General features: G+C 33.2%; 1 protein-coding gene across 1 annotated transcript; it reads right to left on the bottom strand.

Annotated features, from left to right (window-relative positions):
- Positions 1 to 3,638: 3,638 nt before the first annotated feature.
- Positions 3,639 to 14,879, bottom strand: LOC132706295 (uncharacterized). The gene is made up of 5 exons (XM_060677552.1): positions 14,690 to 14,879; positions 11,703 to 11,795; positions 11,496 to 11,646; positions 8,725 to 8,864; positions 3,639 to 3,971 (listed from the first exon to the last, which is right to left on the bottom strand). Exons 1-5 carry the CDS (start codon positions 14,751 to 14,753, stop codon positions 3,670 to 3,672), a joined length of 750 nt encoding a protein of 249 aa, XP_060533535.1. The 5' UTR covers positions 14,754 to 14,879; the 3' UTR covers positions 3,639 to 3,669.
- Between the last annotated feature and the right edge of the window lie 5,049 nt (positions 14,880 to 19,928).

Raw genomic sequence — 19,928 nt, 5'->3', positions numbered from 1 at the left:
CGGATTTATCGTTGGTAGAAGGATTGATTGATAGCTTTTGTTCGGTCTTTAGAATGTTGTTTTTGCCGCGTACTCATGGAATGCTGTAAACTGCTCAAATGGAATTTTGTCTTTGACTGATCGAAGATGTTGAAAGATTTTTCGACGAGTGGCAAATCTTGTTTTCTTGTTATATTGCTTTAGAACTTTTGATATGTGGTCAGTGATGTTTTTAATGTAATCAAATCTGATAAAGACACGGTGTTGTGGAAACAATTGTCATGTCATAATATATAATTTCGTGAAAATCTGAACTTTTAGTTCTTATTTATTTTGATAAATGGATTTTCATCAAGTAAAAGCCACCTCAGTTCAACAAGGACAACAGTTTCAAGTGTGGGATTACTTTCGGCTTCATTGCTATCGGAAGGTTGTGGTGAAGTGTATTTTGTGATGGAACGCTTAATATCTTTGATGTGGAAATTGTCAGCGAGGTAAGGTATATTAATTCTGGGTCCAATGACTCGAGCTGAGATAGTTTTACTGCTTTGTAAACAAGAGAGTCGATAACCGATGATTTTTGGACCGGATGGTGATGTGACGATGCATTAAGGTATCGGTATGTGTACGTAGGTTTTTTTGTAAACACAATGACCCAATGTTAGGTCTGATTTTATATAGGTTTTAATGGTAAAACGTATGTTATTCGATAAAACTAAAATTCTTGCATGTAATCAATTCTTCTACTAACGAAAAATCCGAGAGTATATAGAAATCTAGAAGCAACCTAACAATCTTAACCGCGACTCAGGTCTTTACCTGTCACCAATATGGGAATCAGTCATCCGAGACGGTGTTTATGCCCGCAAACAATATAAAAGCAGGTAGAGAGTAAAATACGAGCCAGTTTCAGTCAAGCTCTGAAGAAGTCAACAGGATCATTGGCGAAACGTTAGCTAGTTCGAGTCAAAAAGCAGAAGTTTTATAAAAAGTAATTAATAAATTTGCTAATATAAATAGAAAAACTAAAAGTTCAAATTAGCTTTTCCAATCTTACATATCAAAAATAGAACTAAAAGTCAACATAAATAATGCCTTCAGTGCTCAGTGCTTGACCCGGTGCTCTTCAGTATCTAAGCTATTTAGCTTAATATCCAAGGAACTGGGAGACATGGTCTGTTTTGCGGATGACACTGTCATAGTCATTAGTGGTCTGAGGTGAAACAAAAAAAGTTGTAACACTGAACGTAGATCAGTCAAATTTTCATGGATTCTCAATAACCAAAATTAATGACCCCACGATTTACGACATAAATGTCCATAGCTCTAACTAGCAAAATCAGTATCTAATAAATAATACAATAGCATTGTGTTTTATTATTAGTGGATAAACAACCGCTGTTAGATTGCGTATGGTGTAACGTGCCATAAGTTTTGAATGAACTACCGACTTATTTTAAACAACCTTATAAAAATTAATTGGGAATCAGCAGATCTTGTTTTTCGTCCTCTCTAATATCCATCAAAGGTTTTTGCATAACCAGAATATTGCATCTTGAACCTGGTTCATGATACCAGATATAGGTGAAAGAGGATAAAAATATAAGTTTTAATTGTTAAAATTCAGACAGAGGTTCTTCATCTGCGCGTGTATGTGATCAAAAGAGATCAGAGGTTCTATAAAAAATAATAGGATGATTTGAAATAGTCTATACTTTTTCAGTAATTATTGTTGTTATTGGAAAATTTTTAACTGTTTTATGGGAACATGTAATTTTGGTCATTTCTGTTCCTAGCTGATTGACTGAAAGTTAACAATCCTGGGATACAAGACGAGAATGCGTTAAATATTTGACAGAAATGCGGCTTTATTTAAAGCCGTCTGAAAAGCGGACCATTTTAGATTGATGTTTTGCTGTATCTGTTACAATTTTCTATATTTAAACTATTTTTGTTTTCAAAGGCTTCCTGGGGACTAGTAAAAAATATTTTGTCTAAATAAACGGACGGAGTCTGAACATTTTCTGTTGTTTCCTGTAGAATCAATGTTTGCCTTTTTACTGAAGGACTTTCTTTCTGTAAAATAGAAGGTTTGCACCTGCAGTGGTACTAGCAGTTTATCGATTCAGCATTGCAGGTTGTAACTCTTTCCATTTAATGGGGCAGAAAATGACTAATTTTTTTTTCAAAGAAACTTCCACGGGCTACTGTAATACTTTTTTTGTTGACTCGAACTTGCTAACGTTTCGCCAATCATCCTGTTGGCTTCAGAGCTTGATTGAAACTGTCTTAACTTATTGCGTCATTTCTGTGAGGGGCTAGAGTGAAAGAAACAACTATTTTCTACTACTCCGAGCTTTCGGAAATGTTTAGTTGCGTCATCAAAGCTCAAATATCAACAAAACATTTTACGTGCAGTCATTAACAGAATTGACTCCTTACAGTGCAAAGTGACTTAAATAAATGACAAATTAACTAACCAGAGATAAATTTTTCATCCCTCTCGTGATGAATAAAGAACAACGAAAATATTACGTCTTGTTTCATACAGCAAAAACATTCCAAAAGATTTAGCAACGAAGTTTCTCGCCGTCGGTTATTTATTCGAGCAAATGTAAAAAGAAGTGGGCATATACGAGGTCTCACCAAAAAAAGTGTTTTTAACGGAAAACATAGTCGCCATTTTGTCCAAATTCCTTGTTATAATGTGGTTGGAATTTAAATTTCATTGTTTTCATTACGTTGTATGTGAGATTGAAAGAAAAGAGTAAGTATGTAAAAGACGTTGTGTGTCACATTTTTCATTTAGAGTGAGTGAGATCTATATAGCAGAGTTGCAAAAAAATACATGCAACTTCCGTGAAAAGAACTGAATGCAATGCAAACATTTGACATCCCAATAAGTGCAGTTGCAATAACTCATACAATTTTGCGAAATGCAAATATCAAAATATCCATTAAGGACAGAATTCGTATATAAACAAATATATAGAGGTTTATAAGAAAAAACTTTATATGAATCTGTTATGCGTTGCAACTTCTTCACTTGAATTTGAAACAAATTCTGTATGCTGTCATAGGAGACAGAAAGAACCATTTTTATAAATATACACCTGTTTTGATCGATGCGTAGCTTCGAGATTTGATTCAAGTGCTTGTACCAAATCAGTGATTCATAATTTATATAAGTATCCTCTCTATAGATTCCTACGCGTTTATCGGTTCATTGTTTGTTTTCAAGAGCATACCTATTGTGCATGTTATCTTATCGTGATAGTTCCAGTTAAAACTCTCTCGACGATAATGTTATCATTGCAAGATGGATTCCAAAAATAGAGCTAAATGAGGGGCGTAAAAACGGCACCAACCAACAACATTCTTTATTTGAATTTTATTATTATTTTATTGTATTGTATTTTAATTGTTATTGAATTTTGCCATTTCGCCAACTTTAATATGTTTAGAAAAATAATTGGGGGGCATTGTGGGGAAATGTTAGAATTTATGTGGGCATCGGAACAGCACTGTAACTAGTTGGAATTATATGGGAATTTTGGTTATTTGGAGCATACAATGATTTTTGTTGTCGCTCAAATGATAATGTTCTCACTCCTCTTGATCCTAACAAATTTAGACATTAAAGTAAATAGAACAACACCTCCAACGTCAACACATTTTATTTACATGAATCTACATTAAGAACAATTCGTCTTCGGGAACCCTCGAGAACATGCCGTTCGACGCTCGCTCGTGAAGCGAAGACAGTAGCTTCTCGAAGCCACTCTTGACGTCGTTAAAGATTTCCAACGAATTTTCGTCGATCACTTTTTGGATTTCCTTGGATATCTGCTCGTTTCCGGGCATCAGGTTCGGGAAAACGAAACGACAGTTACCGACGTGCATCTTCATCGAGTAATTTTTTAGGCGCAGAAATGTCTTGCCTTTCTTCGAATAGTGCTCGCACTGGGCCCGATGCTCGTTGGTGACGTTAACTGGAAACACATATCGACACTAATTAAGCGCGTTTTATGGAGTCAAATAGTCGGGAAAAAGAAAAACATGGATATTGATGGAGATTTGTCCCTTTTCCGAAAGAATAATAATCGTGAGCGGATAAAAAAGAAGTAATAAAGGAACCTTCTCGCTGCCCCCGAAGCAACATATAGAAAAATGGGGCTAGTATAGTTCGGCACGCGATAAATGGTCATAACTCAACTGGCCAATCATAAACTCAATGTCCAATACACTCAATAATTCAATAAAAATCGATTTACAAGTACAGGAAGGTATTAGTGGTGTTTCAGTGATTCATTGTTTATCTTTAGACCGTGAGTTGAAGAAAATGTAGACCACAGAAGAGTAACGCTATCAATAACACCAGGAATTTACTTTGTGGGACACTTGAAAATCAACGACAAACTCTGGAATCCCATTTTCAAGATAAATTTTCGGTGAATATTCGATTTGGCATTAGTGATGACCGCCTCATTGGTACAATTATAATTGATATTGCTAAATGATGTTCTTAATGTGGATTCAACATATGGCCTCACATTCTCACTTTAGTCGACAGTTAACAGAATTTCACCAGTTCCTTGACCGTCAGGTTCACCTGATCTTAATCAGTTAGATTACTTTTTAGAGACCGTTAGCAGAGCTACCACTTCAACTCTGAGAAGAACTAGACTATGTATACAGTAACTGGGTGGACATTTTGAACGACTAATCCAGTAAAGTTAAATATAAATAACTAAAAAGACAATAAAATTTAAATACATGGGTTCCTCTTAAAAATTAAAATTTCAAATAAGTTTGGCTCAGAATAGCCCGTATATTTCAATTTTAAAAAACTGTTTGAGAAGGCATCAGTGAAGATTCTTGAAGCTTTAACATAGCAAATAGAAAGAGTGAAAGTATGAGAGCAATCGGATTCCATTACTTCAATCATTGCAACAGAAATTAAAAGAAAATAATCGATTTAGTGCCAGTCGCATTAAAGAGACCCAAAGATTGGTGGAACGGAGACAAAAATATTGCCTTGAAATTCATCAATTTCTACTATAAAAAAGAAATGTGTATTATTTAGATGAGAATGGATTTTGGCAAAACATTTGATGTTGTAGACCACCAGGTACTTTTGAGCAAAATCGAAAAAATGGCCATTAGGGGTAATACTCATATGTTTCTAAAATCTTTTACACTTTTACTAGCTCTAAAGAAAAGTGGAGACCTCAGCGCTCGATACTTTGTCCTCTCTGTTCTTTGAATGTAAGAAATATAGAATTCTAATGTATTGTCATGTATTTGCTGATGATAATGCAATAGCGTACTTCGTTAATATTGATCCTACGTTGAAGTATTTCAATAAAAACTATTTGCATTATATTCTACTCGCAAAGCAATGTAAAAATATTCTAATCAAGAATACAGAATACCAAATATCTAGGCCTCATCTTAGACGAAAAACTAAATTATGACATATTTGAACATGTAAAAAATAAAATTGTACCCATGCCTTGTTCAGATGTACACAATTTTTAAATAAATCTTCATTGCATCAAATACGTAACTCATATTCTTTCGCGCATTGGGTGCCTATGGAATAACCTTGTTTGGTAAAATGTAAAAATTGCAAAATAAACTGGTAAAAATTTTATTTTTTCTCGATTATAAAACACCAGCGGGTTTAGTATATGAAAACACACAACCACAAACAATAACAGAGTAAACTTATTTATGAAATTTTAAATAACAAACAGAATCACAGATAATGTAGGACTGAATAATTCTATGAATAAAAGTATTAAAAAATTCAACTCGTTCATTCATAACATATCAAAAGGCGGTAATAATCACAGATTTTAAAAAATATATTAAAATATTGTAGAGACAAAACATGAAAAATTTATGTAGGTAATGTAATGTACGTATGGTTAGTATAACTATGTACATTTGAATGTGTAAATGTTTGTTAATGTCCTAAGATATAATTCCGAGGTCATACTGATTTGGAATTACAGCTATGTGTAACATGTAAAGATGTCTGCAGAATTTCTGAGGAAATTTGTCTGAAAGAAAAGGGTTGCAGAAGTCTTTATCTAACTGCATTTTGGAGGTACCTGCATCTACAGGAAAAAGGAAAATCTATTTTTCACTGTGGCTCGAAATTGGGTGGCCAAACTACCTTCACCACGTGACAAGCACACTTTTAGTAAATTGGGGAAAAAATTCTTTTCTTCCAAATATTCCGCGTAATAGTTTGTGATAGTGCTATCATAGCGCAATAATAACGCAAAAAAGAGGTATTGCAAGAGTTCCTTAGTCAACATGATCTTTATTTTGAAAATACAAAAAAACAACTAGTTTCAGTTCTAAGGACCAAGTCGTATGATGAATCATAAAAAAATCCGATAATATACAAGGGCAGTGCCAAAATTTCCCGACCTGAATATTAAAGAAACAAAGTATACACTTATTACATCTCTTAATTAAGAACTCAATCCCTTTAAGAAATATTATTTTGGTTTGTCTGCAAAATGAGCTAAAACAGCCTCTTTTAACTCAACTTCGTCGTTAAACCGCCGTAAACGTAGGTCCTTTTTTAAATATCCAAACAAATATTAGTCGCTGGGGACCATATCTGGACTATAGGGAGGATGATTTATCTGTTGGAACCCACACTCTAAAATGGCAGCTTGTGCAACACCAGCAGTATGGACAGATGTATTATTGTGCAAAAGACGGACGCCTCTGGTCAGTTTTCCTAGACGTTTTACACGTATGTAGTCTCGCAATTTATGTAATAATGTTGCTTAATATTTACCATTGACAGTGGTATTAGTTTCTTTAAAATCTATCAAAAGAATTCCTTCACAATCAAAAAAGATCGTGGCCATCACCTTTTTTGTTGACTGGCAGACTCTGAATTGTCGTGGAGGTGCTTCACTCTTACGAAGCCACTCCATTGATTCTTTTTTCGATAGAGGGTCATAATAGAGAACCATGGTTTCATCTCCCGTCACAATAGTTTCTATCACAGGCTTCGGTTCCGACCCACAGAGTTCCAAAACAGACCGCGCACACTCGTCACGGCGTTGTTTTTGAATAGCCGAAAGGTTTTTAGGAACCCATCTTGCACTAAACTTATGCATATCTAAATAATCAGGCTGGATTCGACGAATACTTTTATCAGAAAGCTTAGTACTTTCTGAGATTTCCTTGACCTTTAAACGATCGCTCAATACCACCTCTTCCACAATCGCAACAATATGTTCCGCTATGACCTCCACTCGTCGACGAGTTCTTGAATCATCTTCAAGGGACTCCTGTCCCATTCAAGGAATACTAAGGAGAACTTTGGCCGTACACACCATCCAGCCTTTCTTTAATAATTTTAGGTGCTAACCCTTCTTTTGTCAAAAACTTGATGACTGCTCTATATTCAATTTGCATTATTTGCGACATTTTTTCGGACACGTCTTGTTTAAAATGCTGTCAATAAAAAACTGTTTGACGCAAGACTTCAATTTTTTTTTTGCAGCCTACTAAGATATATATATATATATATATATATATATATATATATATATATATATATATATATATATATATATATATATATATATATATATATATATACATATAAGTTTTATCGTGATACTAGAGCTGCACCTATGTCACGCAGGGATATTTTGGCGTTAACCTCGTACCTCTATGCGATTTAAATCTTATAAAAATGATTAGATAAACAAAGCCAGGCTAAGTTATGTGAGCTGTATAATTGTTGACAATGTGACTAATATCAGATAGCAGTTGAAGAGGATGTGCTAATCATGTACTTAAAAGAGAAAGTAAATATAAAAAAACTTGAGATAACGTAAAACAACTATATGCTTGGACTCATTTCATTTAATACGTATTTTGGCAAAAATACGTAATCCTAAATTAAAAATTTATCAAACTTGAACATCTGCAATCAACGTGAGCTAAAATCGTTAGCCAAGGATATTGCAAAAGGAAAAAATTCAGACGAGGCAGCCATTCGCGTTTACTACGCCTTCTCTCTTAATGCAAAATTCTAGTTCTCACTCATTAACATAGGAATCGTATATTGTATAACGAAACTTTCTAAAGTACATTTTATCGTTTATACTAATACTATTAGTAATCATAAAAGAATAACTACTGATTTCACTTTCTAATTAAAAAATGTTAGTCAACTATCCAGATAGCTATAACTAAACAAAGGCGGACCACTTAAACTTTTTATTATTTTTTGTGACTTAACAATCCAGTCTATTTATTTTTGAATAACTTTTTAAGTAAATTTACCCAAATTTTATATAATTATATAATATAATATATAATAAAATTATAATTATTTTTTAAAAAGTATTTAATAAAAAAAAATAACGCAACTGATTAGTAACTATTTTTCTATCTATTAAAAAATTTGTTATTGGTATTTGTAAGATTTTCGAAAGCTCTTTCAATAAATTAATTATAATTCGGTTATAATAATATGCAAACGCTTTTTTTTTAATTTTTATGCGCTCCATTTGACCCCTGCTATTACGCAAAGTTCTAAAAATGTACGAATAACCATCATTTATAATTATAATAAAAAAAATTGGGTGAATTTTTGAGGAGGGCCTCCTTGCCCCCTTGCCTCCTTTGCCGAGATCTCCGGTAAAAAAATTTGGAAAAAAGTCTACCCAACTACCGTTAGCTAGAAGGAAAACTTACACAAATCCACGGTGCACTTGCCGTGCCCGTTGATTGGAAAAAGGAGAATTTGGCCTGTCATTTCGAAATCGGCTATCATGTGGGTCGCCGGAGTGAATACGTCCAATTCCCACACGCATTTGCCCTCGTCGGGAATATATCTGAAATTTTAAAGAACGCAAATCCGAATAATCAACACCGATCGGAATACAAAAAGTTCCATTAATTGCACAAGTCTATAAAATCAAACTTTTTTTATTTTGACGACTGATTTCATATAATTTTGGTGGGCTGATTTCAAAAATTCTATTGATTTATTTGTATCACGTACCTAAGGTTTTTCGCAGATATTAAAGGAAAAAAAAAACGATACTCATTTTGTTTTATTCAATGAAAAAGTGGAATCCTAGTTAAAAAAAAAGGGGAAGAAAACTTTATTCAGACTTTTTTGAGTGAAATCTTCGTCTTTTTGCCAAAAAGCTGCATTGTCCGGACATTAGGTTGTTATATTATCTTTTATTATCTTTTTATCTGCCTTGGTATCGCCGTTCCACTTCCTTAACGTCCTGGTGAAACCTCTCTCCCTGTTCTCCAAGATTTTCAGGAAAATAGTTCAAGTGTGAAAAATGGAACTGCACTTTCAAACTCATATTGAAGTCTAGACGATGAAAGTGTTGAATAATACTTTATTGGTTTTTGCCATTAGAGTTCCCAAGAAACTTATCAATTGCTTCTTTAAATGAAACCTAGGCGTTTTTCTCGACCTTGGCCATTGTGTTTTGAAAATTCTTGTCTTTCCATCAGATATGGCTGGAAAAATCTGGCACAAATATTTCAAACACTGTCCATTTTTGTATAGGGCTTTAACAAACTGCTTCATCAAGCCAAGTTTGATATGAATAGGCAAATCTTTTTTATTTGTCTTAGGAGCCTGCACAGGTCACCACAAAGCATCCACTGATGTTCATGGTAGTTTATTTTCATTAAAAGAAGTCCCAAACTTTTATACGTTCCTTTTAAATGTATCGAATATACCATGGGAACCCAGGCCAGTTCGTTACCATTGTGCAGTAAAACGCCTTTTAAACTACTCTTAGTTGAGGTACTAAACATTCGCCATTTTTATTTTATATACGGCCACATATCCTAATTTTGAAACCAGGTTCTGAATAGTGTAAAATATAGACATACCTCTTTTTCGCGATCCCGAAACCGGTCGAATAGCACAGTCAAGATTGGGATACACAATTTGTTTCTTATTTTTTCTGTTGAATCCTTGAATATTGCAAGAACAAAAATAACAATCGCTGTGAATCGTAGGCTCTGGCCATAGTTGGTACACCAAAGTTTAAACATTTCTTAATTCCTTTTTGCCAGTTTTTCAAGGCCTCATTGCAAACGGACCGGGCAGTATGAGGAGCCTAGGACTTATCAGCAATTTTTACACCAAAACAAGCGTAGTATACATTTTTCACAAAATAAATTGTAGTTTGTCTTTGCTTTACTACGACATAACTACCACACATATGACAAAAGTTATTTGGATTGTTCGCATAGTGTCTTCCTTCCATATTTATACGTTCTAGAACACTAGAAATACGCAACACGAACACAGTAGCACGACGCCCAAGACAACCAAACTGCGCATAAGCAGTTTACAACGCTTGATTGACGATTCTGCGCAAACTCTGATGCTTTGCAGAGAAATTTAATATTATCCAATGTTGCCAAATCATTTCATTTTAAAATCGTGCCTGACATGTAGTTCATGTAGACATGAGTTCTTTGAAAAAAGGGCCCCCCAAAAATATACAAATTAACAAGCAGTTTTCAAACATCAAAATCACTCAATCAATCGGCCATTAGAAAACAACAACAACAACAACGAAGCATTAGTGGAAGTAGGGAGAAACACTTCTACAGCATTTCCTGTAAATAAAGGACTGAGGTAAGGGTGTAGTATTTATCCAACATTATTTAAAATATATTTGCAACAATCCCTGAAAAGGTGAGGATCATCTTTTCATACTGTGTTTTGCGGAAGATCAAGTAAAATTGGTTCCAGACTTTGATGACATAGAGGACATTCCACGAAAGGTAATTGAGAATATAATGGGGCTGCAAGTGAACATCAATAAAACAGAATACATATGCATAGACACAATAAAACCTAATTCTTGGAACAGAACAGCGTATTATACAGACTAAATCAGAAGAAGGAAACGTGGATGAACCAACCGCGGAAAGATGTATCCAAGGTAGGAGAGCTATGTCATTATTAAACAGCATATGATGGGATCAGAGTATCGCAAAAACAGAATAAACAAAAAATTTACAACTCGATTGTCAAGAGCATATGGTAGTGAAGCTTGGTCGCTAAGAGAAAGGAATTAGGACGGAATGCTAAAGGTGACAGAGATGAACTTCTGAAGAATAAATTAGAAATGAAAGAATACGGGAAATTATGGGAGTCACACACAACATCATAGATGATATAAAAACGAAACAACACAAATGGTACTTCCATGTACAAAGAATGGGTAATGAAAGTCTATCGAAACAAATTCTAAGATGGACTCCTCGCGGCAGTAGGAAGAGACGAAGACCTTAATTTTCAAAATACTTCTTATAACCCTGAAACGATACCATTGGCGGGTTTCACGCGTACTTAAGAAATCAATTATTTCGGAGTGCATTTTCAACATTACATTTAGTGCTCTCCTTAATTATGTCGTAAAAAAAATATTTTAAAAAGTGTTCAATTTGGCCCACCCTTGTCCCAATTTTCTTACTTGAAATATTTGATTTTTGAATCCAGCAGACCGGTCAGCGCGACATTCTCGAATTTCTGATTCAAGCGCACCGATTTCGACGGATCCCCTTGAATTTCCATTTTGTCCACAAAAAAAGGATCGATCCTGGGTAATCCGAATTCTGCGCTACCTGCAATGGATTGGCTGTTAGTCCTCGATATCCGAGCAACGATTACCATACGATACCATTCTTGAAAAAGTGTCCCGCGAAGTCTATACTTTTCTTCATGCATTCTTCGAAGTCGGGAGTACCCAATTTGCACTTCTGAATCTCGGGCGCTGGAAGACGGAACCATAGCAGTATACGAGGTTAGTTCAAGAGGTAAGGTGACTTTTGTAATTGGGCAGGCTACCTACATTCGATTTTCGATATTTTTTTTGCTATGCTGGTACACATGTGCCTAGAAGTGTACGCTGGCACAAATGTATTATATCTGGAGAAGATAACTTTGAAGGGGACAACGTTAATCTTAATAAATAAATATATACTTTTTGATAAAACTTAAAATCTTCCTGGCTTTTTGAACACACCGCGTAGAGTTACACAGAGTGCTTCGTTAGACCTTGACTACTCCTCATTTCACTGCAAATTTAAACCGCTTGACATTTATAGATGAACTGGTTGCGTATGGCCTCTCAGAAGAAATCATATTTACACGACAATGAGCAAAGAGTAAATGTCATTTCTTTTAAACTCACAACTTACATTCCTGTTCATTTTTAGTTTTTATTAGCATACCAAGGTGTTGCCTTTAACATGAGAAATGTGGAAGTTTTCTGCAAACTGAGAAATTTACCGAACATTATGTAAAATCAATACTACTTTGGGTAATTTACAAACTGACTACGCGGAATCTGATAATTAAAGATAAAATTAAACGTGCTGCCTTAGACTGATGATTGATCTCAATGAAGAAAACTGTGCAGATGTGATATAGAAAAAAAAATTCTTTCCAACCCGCAAATCCAGTCTTGTCGTGCGGGTCCAAAGGTCACTGACTAATAAACCCCAATTGTTGGTTTAGCTACATAATATTTTTAGGAAATTTATATTACAGTAGGTGTGGTGGGTTGTTTATTTAAAACTCTTGAATGGAAAGCTGCGTCGTCTAATACAATAATGGCATCAGTTTTTCTCATAGCCCTTTTTCATGTCGCAGGTTCATGTTATCATGATAGTCGAAACTTTTTGATATGGAAGCAATATACACTTTTGCAGTTTTTTTTTTATTAATTCGATACCTTTTTACCATTAAACACATTTATCAAGGTTTTTATAATAATGTTGTTATACATATTTACATATATTTATACTATTTAATATTTACTATTATACTATTACTATTTATAATTATTTTTTATTTATTATTCTTGTGCTTATTTATCTTGAATTTAGGTGCAAACACTACATGGTACCAAAAAGCATCTCCTAATTACAACATCTCAAAGGCAAATAAACAGTAGTATAAACTTATAAATTAATTAATTAAACAAGGTCGTTCGCAGAAAGGGAGATATCCTATAATTATAATAATTACCTATAATTATCTACTACATTATTGGGTCACAAACTGAAAAAGTATTAAGATCAACTACACCAAATTTTATAAATTTTGAAAATAATTTAAAAAAACATACATTTTTTTTTAATTTTGAGAATAACTACTTGGAGATAGGAATGATTTTTTTTGTTGTGTGTGCGCACTAAAATTATCACACTGAGGGAGTCTATATAATTTAAATTGCAAGTTTAAGCAAGGTTGATTCTTCTCTACGTTAAAACGATCCATTTAATTAAATGAACTTCATTAAGTTTAAAACTTTTCGCATGTATTGTTTCAGATAAAGATAATAATAATAATAAGTGGTTTAAATCAGTCTCTATTGTTATCCAACCACATGTCACATAGTCTTCAGACATTCGGAAAAAGTTTAGTGTTAAAATGATTAAATCCCATATAGAATTAATTATTTAACAAATGAAAAACTTGGCTCAAGTTTTTGCTAGTTTTTTCAATAAGCACTTACTTCCTTCCAAGTGTATTTTAAATATAAATCCATATTTAAAATACTAGCATAATAAACTTTAAATAATTTTGATTTTTAATATCTGTGTTACTATTGAGAAAGATCTTTCGAAAGAAATCACATTCAAACGTCAAAGAACAAAGTAAAAGTACACGAGTCTCTATAATTATCTCTTGTAAGAAGTGAAACATTCTCTATTGTCTAACATGTTTCAAACATTTAACTCATATTAAATAGATCTTAATCAAAATGTTGTCTGTTATAAGTATCAATTTTAAGCAAGGTTCATTCTTCTCTAGTTTTATCATTATTTTGCATTAGTTTCTAAATAATTCTTATAAAATACACAATCTAACCTACATAATATAAACATTTTAAAAGAAATAAATATTGCTGTAAATTTGATATTGAAAGCAAACAAATCTTAAAATTAGATCTTGGTCTCTTCATTCTTGATCTTCTCCACGATTTTTTTGTTATTTTTTCTTGTAAATACATATTTTTTTGAAAATTTCCTGCAATTCTTGTTCGTTATGCATTCGTATTTGTTAAGTTATTTATTGCTTCGAGGCTCAGAGATAGAATAAATTGTTTGAAACGATTTTTAAAAGCACATAATGATGTTAATTAACATTGTCAATGCTTGGTCTAAATCCTCATCTACGAAAAGTACTGCAAAAATGTGTGAGATCTCTGGCCCGTTTGGTTTTTACACTTATTTGTCTTTTATGTATTTCATCTATTATAAGAAAGATTTAAATTTTGAATTTTTTTGGGAAATGATTTCTTGAAATTATTTTTGAGTAATTTCGAATTTTTTAAGATGAATATCCAGGACTCCTGTGTACTCAAGTGTTTATTCAATTTTTTTCTAAAAAATATGAATTTACAAATGAGCTTAAAAAATTTATTGTTAAAATTATTCAATTCCGAATAAACTTTCATTGGCCAAATGAAAAACTTGCGACAACAATGACATTTTCTCAGAATTTGACGTTCATGGCAGTTCAATGTGGAGCTATGCTAAGAATAACAATTAATTTATTAATAATTTTGATTTTCAATGTTTTTGGAGGCGGCTTTTGAGACAGTAATTAACACAATTAGCACCTCGAAATGATAATTCTATTTTACTAAAGACTTACGCAGATTAGCGGCGAAGGATTCACAACAAGTGAAGAAAACTAAAAAGAAAATTTCGGTGAACATGTTACGTTTTTCGCGACGATGGCAGTTATGTGCCTTTGAAAAAACAAGTTGCTTATTTGGCTATGCACGGGTCGAAAAGAACAAGGTTGTTCGGTGCTAGATGTATGCGAAAACGCACTTTAACAATCCACGGTTTTATGTACAGGTTTTTAATTATCATTTGAACATCGACCAAAAGACTTTGATCATATATCGCATAATGAATCACAAAGTTGTTTACTGCATATACAAGGTGCGTCTTGAGGCAGCTGTGAAGGCATGTATTTAAAATGGTGGAGATTAAACCTTAAAGGTCCTTTCTACGGGGTTCTAAAATGGCTATGAGGAAGCGAAATTTGCCATCTTAATTTTTAAAACCCTATTTTTGCAAAAAGTTTTAATATTTCTCATGCCATTATACCATTAGTACTATAACTTAGAAAAAAACATTGTAATTAAATTGGACTACATGCTACATAATATGGCCGCTAGGGAACGTAACATCTATTGTAAAATAGAAAAAAAAGGTTTTCTCATAAATATTCCAAATTAACCTATATCAAAATTGGTTTCAGCGTAATATTCTCTAGATAAGGAAACTTTTTTGTTTTAACTACTTTTTTCTATCTCGTCAGTGTAAGGGTGGGGGAAGCGTCAAATATTGGTTTAGAAAAACTTGAATAACTTTTTTTGACTAATCCGATTTCGAAGAACTTAGTTTAGTTTTAAAGAGTATTTGTAGAAGATTCGACTGGCATTCAATAACACGATATTAATTCTTTTACGAATCGATAGGAGGCGCTTCATGTCAAAAACAGCTATTTTTATGATTATTTCGAAAATTTCAAATATAATGGTGAACAAGGACTCTGCTTATGGTTTATTTTTCTTTGTTGCATTCACACTTATGCTATGGCACGGTACTGTGGGGTGATTCCTCAGCTGCTGTGGAGATTTTTGGAATGCAGAAAAGGGCCATTCGAGTCGTTGCTAATATAGGATATAGGGACCATTGTCAACCTTATTTTAAAAAATTCAAAGTGATGCCCCTTCCTTGCATCTATATCTACTACCAGTTATTAGAGATACAGAGAACGAAAGGAAACTTTAGCGCTAATTCCTATTGCCATGCCTATTCAACTCGTTCGGGGGATCTCCTTAGACGGCCTAGGTTTAAACTGAGGAAGTCTGAGAACAACTCATTGAACCTGAAATTGTATAATGTTTTGCCAGGTACCGTGAAAAAGATGAGCAATAGAAAATTTAAACATACTATTAAAGAATTTCTACGTCATTGTTTATACTCCCTGCGAGCATACATTGACAAGTGGGAACGGCATGGAAATATCTTTTTTTCCCTTTGAGATATAAATAAAAATGTATTTATTAAACATATTTTCCAACAGTGGCATAGTAATAGTACCAGATACGAAAGACGTAACGTGCAATGCTTATATTTTCTACTAGAGTTAAATTAGATTTTGTCCTAATTTGTCCATAATAATCGCCAAAAATTATAGTTAAAAAATTATAGTTAAAAATCGTCAATATAAAAAGAAAAGGGTAAAGTAACAAAGTAGGCTTAGCGGTTGCCATGGTAACGGCTAATTCTGCTTCTATTATACCTACCCAAAAAAGTATTCTTAAATTAATTTTTATTTATATCTCAGAGGGGATAAATGATATCTTAGCTAAAAATGTTATTTGAAATTTTCGAAAAACCCATGCAAATAGCAGTTTTTGACATGAAGTGCCTCCTACCGACTCGTAAAAAAAATTAATATCGTGATATTGACATGCCAGTGGAAGCTATAAAGACTCTTTCAAACTAAACTAACCAAATTCCAGCTGTTTCTCTAGTCGGACTTCCTTAATTTTTTTTGCAAAACAAAATGCTACTCTACGTTCTTCATCGCATTTATCGCAAGAATCCTGTTACTAATCATTTTGTTTTCCTCCACATGCAGTAAAATGTTTAAATCTCTATTGTCTCTTTCTTCTGGTGTGTTATCGACATTTTCAGTTAAACATTAGCAGTTATTCATTACATTGCCTTTGGACTCGAATTGGGTAATAATACTTTTAATTATTAAAATCCAAAGTATAGTTTTAGGGGGAAAATAAACTGAAAACATTTCAGATACTGCTCTAGATCTGCATAAGACCATATTATTATGGACTTATTAAATTTTATTCAAAAAGCTATATTATAACTTCGCAATGAAATGTACAGGGGAGTCAATGTTTGGCCATCTAAAAATTTACAACCAACCAAGTATTCATCAAAAACGGGTGAGAATCAATTTTGTTTCCAAATACTGACCAGAATTTTTTATTTTGAATATTGAGAACTTCTGATGCTCGTTCTGATGCGTTCTGAGTCAAGAAACAGCTCGGAAGAAGGAAACTAGAGTAAGAAAACAAAAATAAAGATACCGATGGTGATATTGAAGTCGATATAGAACTAAACAAATTTGATAGCACAGCTTATGGTAAAATATGGGGCAAATTATAAAAATAAAAAGTGAAACCAAGTTTAAAATTAATTTTTGCACAAAAACCTGATATTGCTGATGTTGTTAAGATATACATATTTTATGGTCCAATTAACCTCGGCAATGGTTTTCCATTTATACAGATTTAATTCAAGATTATGATATCGTGAGTCAGTATTCTCTGTCTTGCAGATAGGAGAGTTTTCCTTTAAAAGTGTTCAGCAGTCCACATACCTGAGAGATGCTGAAAAAATGGTATAGGTGCATGTGAAAGCAAGACATAACTCTGCTTTTTACAAAAGTTCTGGATTCCTCCTGCGTCGGTTTTTGCTTAGTCGAAATTGCTGACGTTTCGCCAATCATCCTGTTGGCTTTTTCAGAGCTTGACTGAAACTGAAACTGAAGAAGCCAACAGGATGATTGGCGAAACGTCAGCAACTTAGACCAAGCAAAAACCGACGCCGGAGGAATCCAGAAGTTTTGTAAAAAGTATTACAGTAGCCTGGGGAAGTTTCTTTGAAAAATTAAGACATAACTCTACTTTTGAAATGAAAAACGCCGCAACCATCTTGTAAGGCGAAATAAAAACAGTGAAAAGTGAAAAACGAAATGTGTTGAATATGTGATTGAAGAAAAAGAGTAGAAGCAAGAATGTGGGAAGCTGATAACATCTAGAAAACACTGTAGAGCCTCCTATTATTTCTCTAGTCTGACTTACCGAAAAGTGACTAGTATAATAGAAGTTGTACAATAATTTTTATTACAATTTGTCTTTTTTCATAATATCCTTACCTCTATATCTATATTTCATCTGAATAAATAATATGTAATATTGATTATATTTATGTGCACTTTACGGTATAGGTTGTCCACCATTTTTAATAATCCCTGTAATTACATAGATTGATTTGTTGCTAGTAAGAAATTTTTCATTTTCTCTCGTTTTAGTTTAATGATTTAATTTATGTTTTTAATTTATATATCAATAAATATAAAGATTCAAAATCAAAACTCTGTTGGATTTCTTTTGGAAAACGATAAATTTCTCCGACGTGAATTACACACACAGTAAAATTATTTATAACCTTGCATGTCTATCGCATACATTAAGTAACAACTTTAGTCTATTTATTAACCTCGTTCAGTATTAGATTCCTACCATTTCTGATGTTGATTTTAATTCTTGTCTTTAATAAGTTTTTGAAATAAATTTATACAACCGCATATTTTTGAAAGCTAGAAAATTCCTATGTTGAATGGAAAACTCTACTGCTCAAGAGTTGGATATTGGCCTAGGAACTTGGGTTCGTAGCAAAATTCCACTTATGTGGCAATCTTAAGCTAGAAAATTCTTAGGTTAAATGGAAAACTCTATTGACCAAGAGTTGGATAATGGCCTAGGAACGTAAGTACGTAGCAAAATTCCACTCAAGCTTGAGCTAGAACATTCCTAAGTTAATTGGAAAACCCTACTGACCAAGAGTTGAATATTGGCCTAGGAACCTGAGTTTGTAACAAAATTAAACTTATCTGGCAATCTTAAGCCAGAAAACTCTTAGGTTAAATGGAAAACTCTACTGACCAAGAGTTGGATATTGGCCTAGAAACCTGAGTTCGTAACAAAATTCCACTTATGTGGCAATCTTAAGCTAGAAAATTCTTAGGTTCGTAGCAAAATTCCACTTATGTGTTTAAAAAATTTCTTGGCGAGGATAATCGGCAGTAAATATTTTTTTATTGTAACAAGTTTTGAAATAATTGAAAGAAGAAATAATATTTGTATTTCACCTTTCGCAAAATCGTCGTAATTTTATTGTGCATTTCACCCTGTATAAGGTGACTTTCACTTCTGCCTGGTAAATTCAAAAATTTGTGCAAATCATAACGATTTCCAATTATATATAAGGCCTATTATTTGTCACCTGAAACAATGATTTTTCTTTTTAAATGAGGCTTTAAGAGTATCTGGGATTTGCCTGAGTGGCTACGATTTATTTCAAGCCTTTTGCTGCATGTTTTCCTAGTTTACGTACACTTATGCATAATAATAAACGTTATTACTATTATTATTAACGGACCGGAAGATGGCAATGTCGCAGCGTTAACAATATTTTATATCCATAGAGCGGCACTGCTTATGGAACTACTACTACTGACATGGCGGTTCATGATGTCGAAAATATACTTCGACCAGAATTATAGTGCTTTTACAACCGACCCCGTGATTAACTTTGCCTACTCTTTATTACTCCAAAACCGCAGCCCCTTGTAGGACACCCTATTGAACAGACCCTTACCCGTAACCATGCCAGGACCGTCCTAGGAATTTATCTACGTACACTATCAAGTAGGATATAAATATGTTTTATTAATATAGAAAATATTAAATATAATAATAATAAAATATCAGTCATTTAAAAAATCGTCACTATCGATAATGTCTTCTAATAATCGCTTGAATAGTCTTTATTAAAATGTTTTAGTTTGAATAATTAAAGAAGTCGTTTTTCGTGTAGCTCTCTTCAAAATATCAAATTGTTTATTTTCTTCATTATTTGAAGAAGTATTTGGATTTTTTTTAAATTTGAGCTGAATGATACGAGGCATTATAAAACATAATAACGGTATTTGGCGATAGTTTTGGCAGCAGTCTTTCCAACCAGTCCTCGAATATTTCGCGCGAAGTACCAGTATCTTGTCT

This window comes from Cylas formicarius, unplaced genomic scaffold, assembly GCF_029955315.1.
Source record: "Cylas formicarius isolate icCylForm1 unplaced genomic scaffold, icCylForm1.1 PGA_scaffold_8__14_contigs__length_24414737, whole genome shotgun sequence".
NCBI lineage: Eukaryota > Metazoa > Arthropoda > Insecta > Coleoptera > Brentidae > Cylas > Cylas formicarius.
The sequence above is the reverse complement of the archived record's forward strand: the minus strand, read 5'-3'. Positions and strand labels throughout refer to the sequence as shown.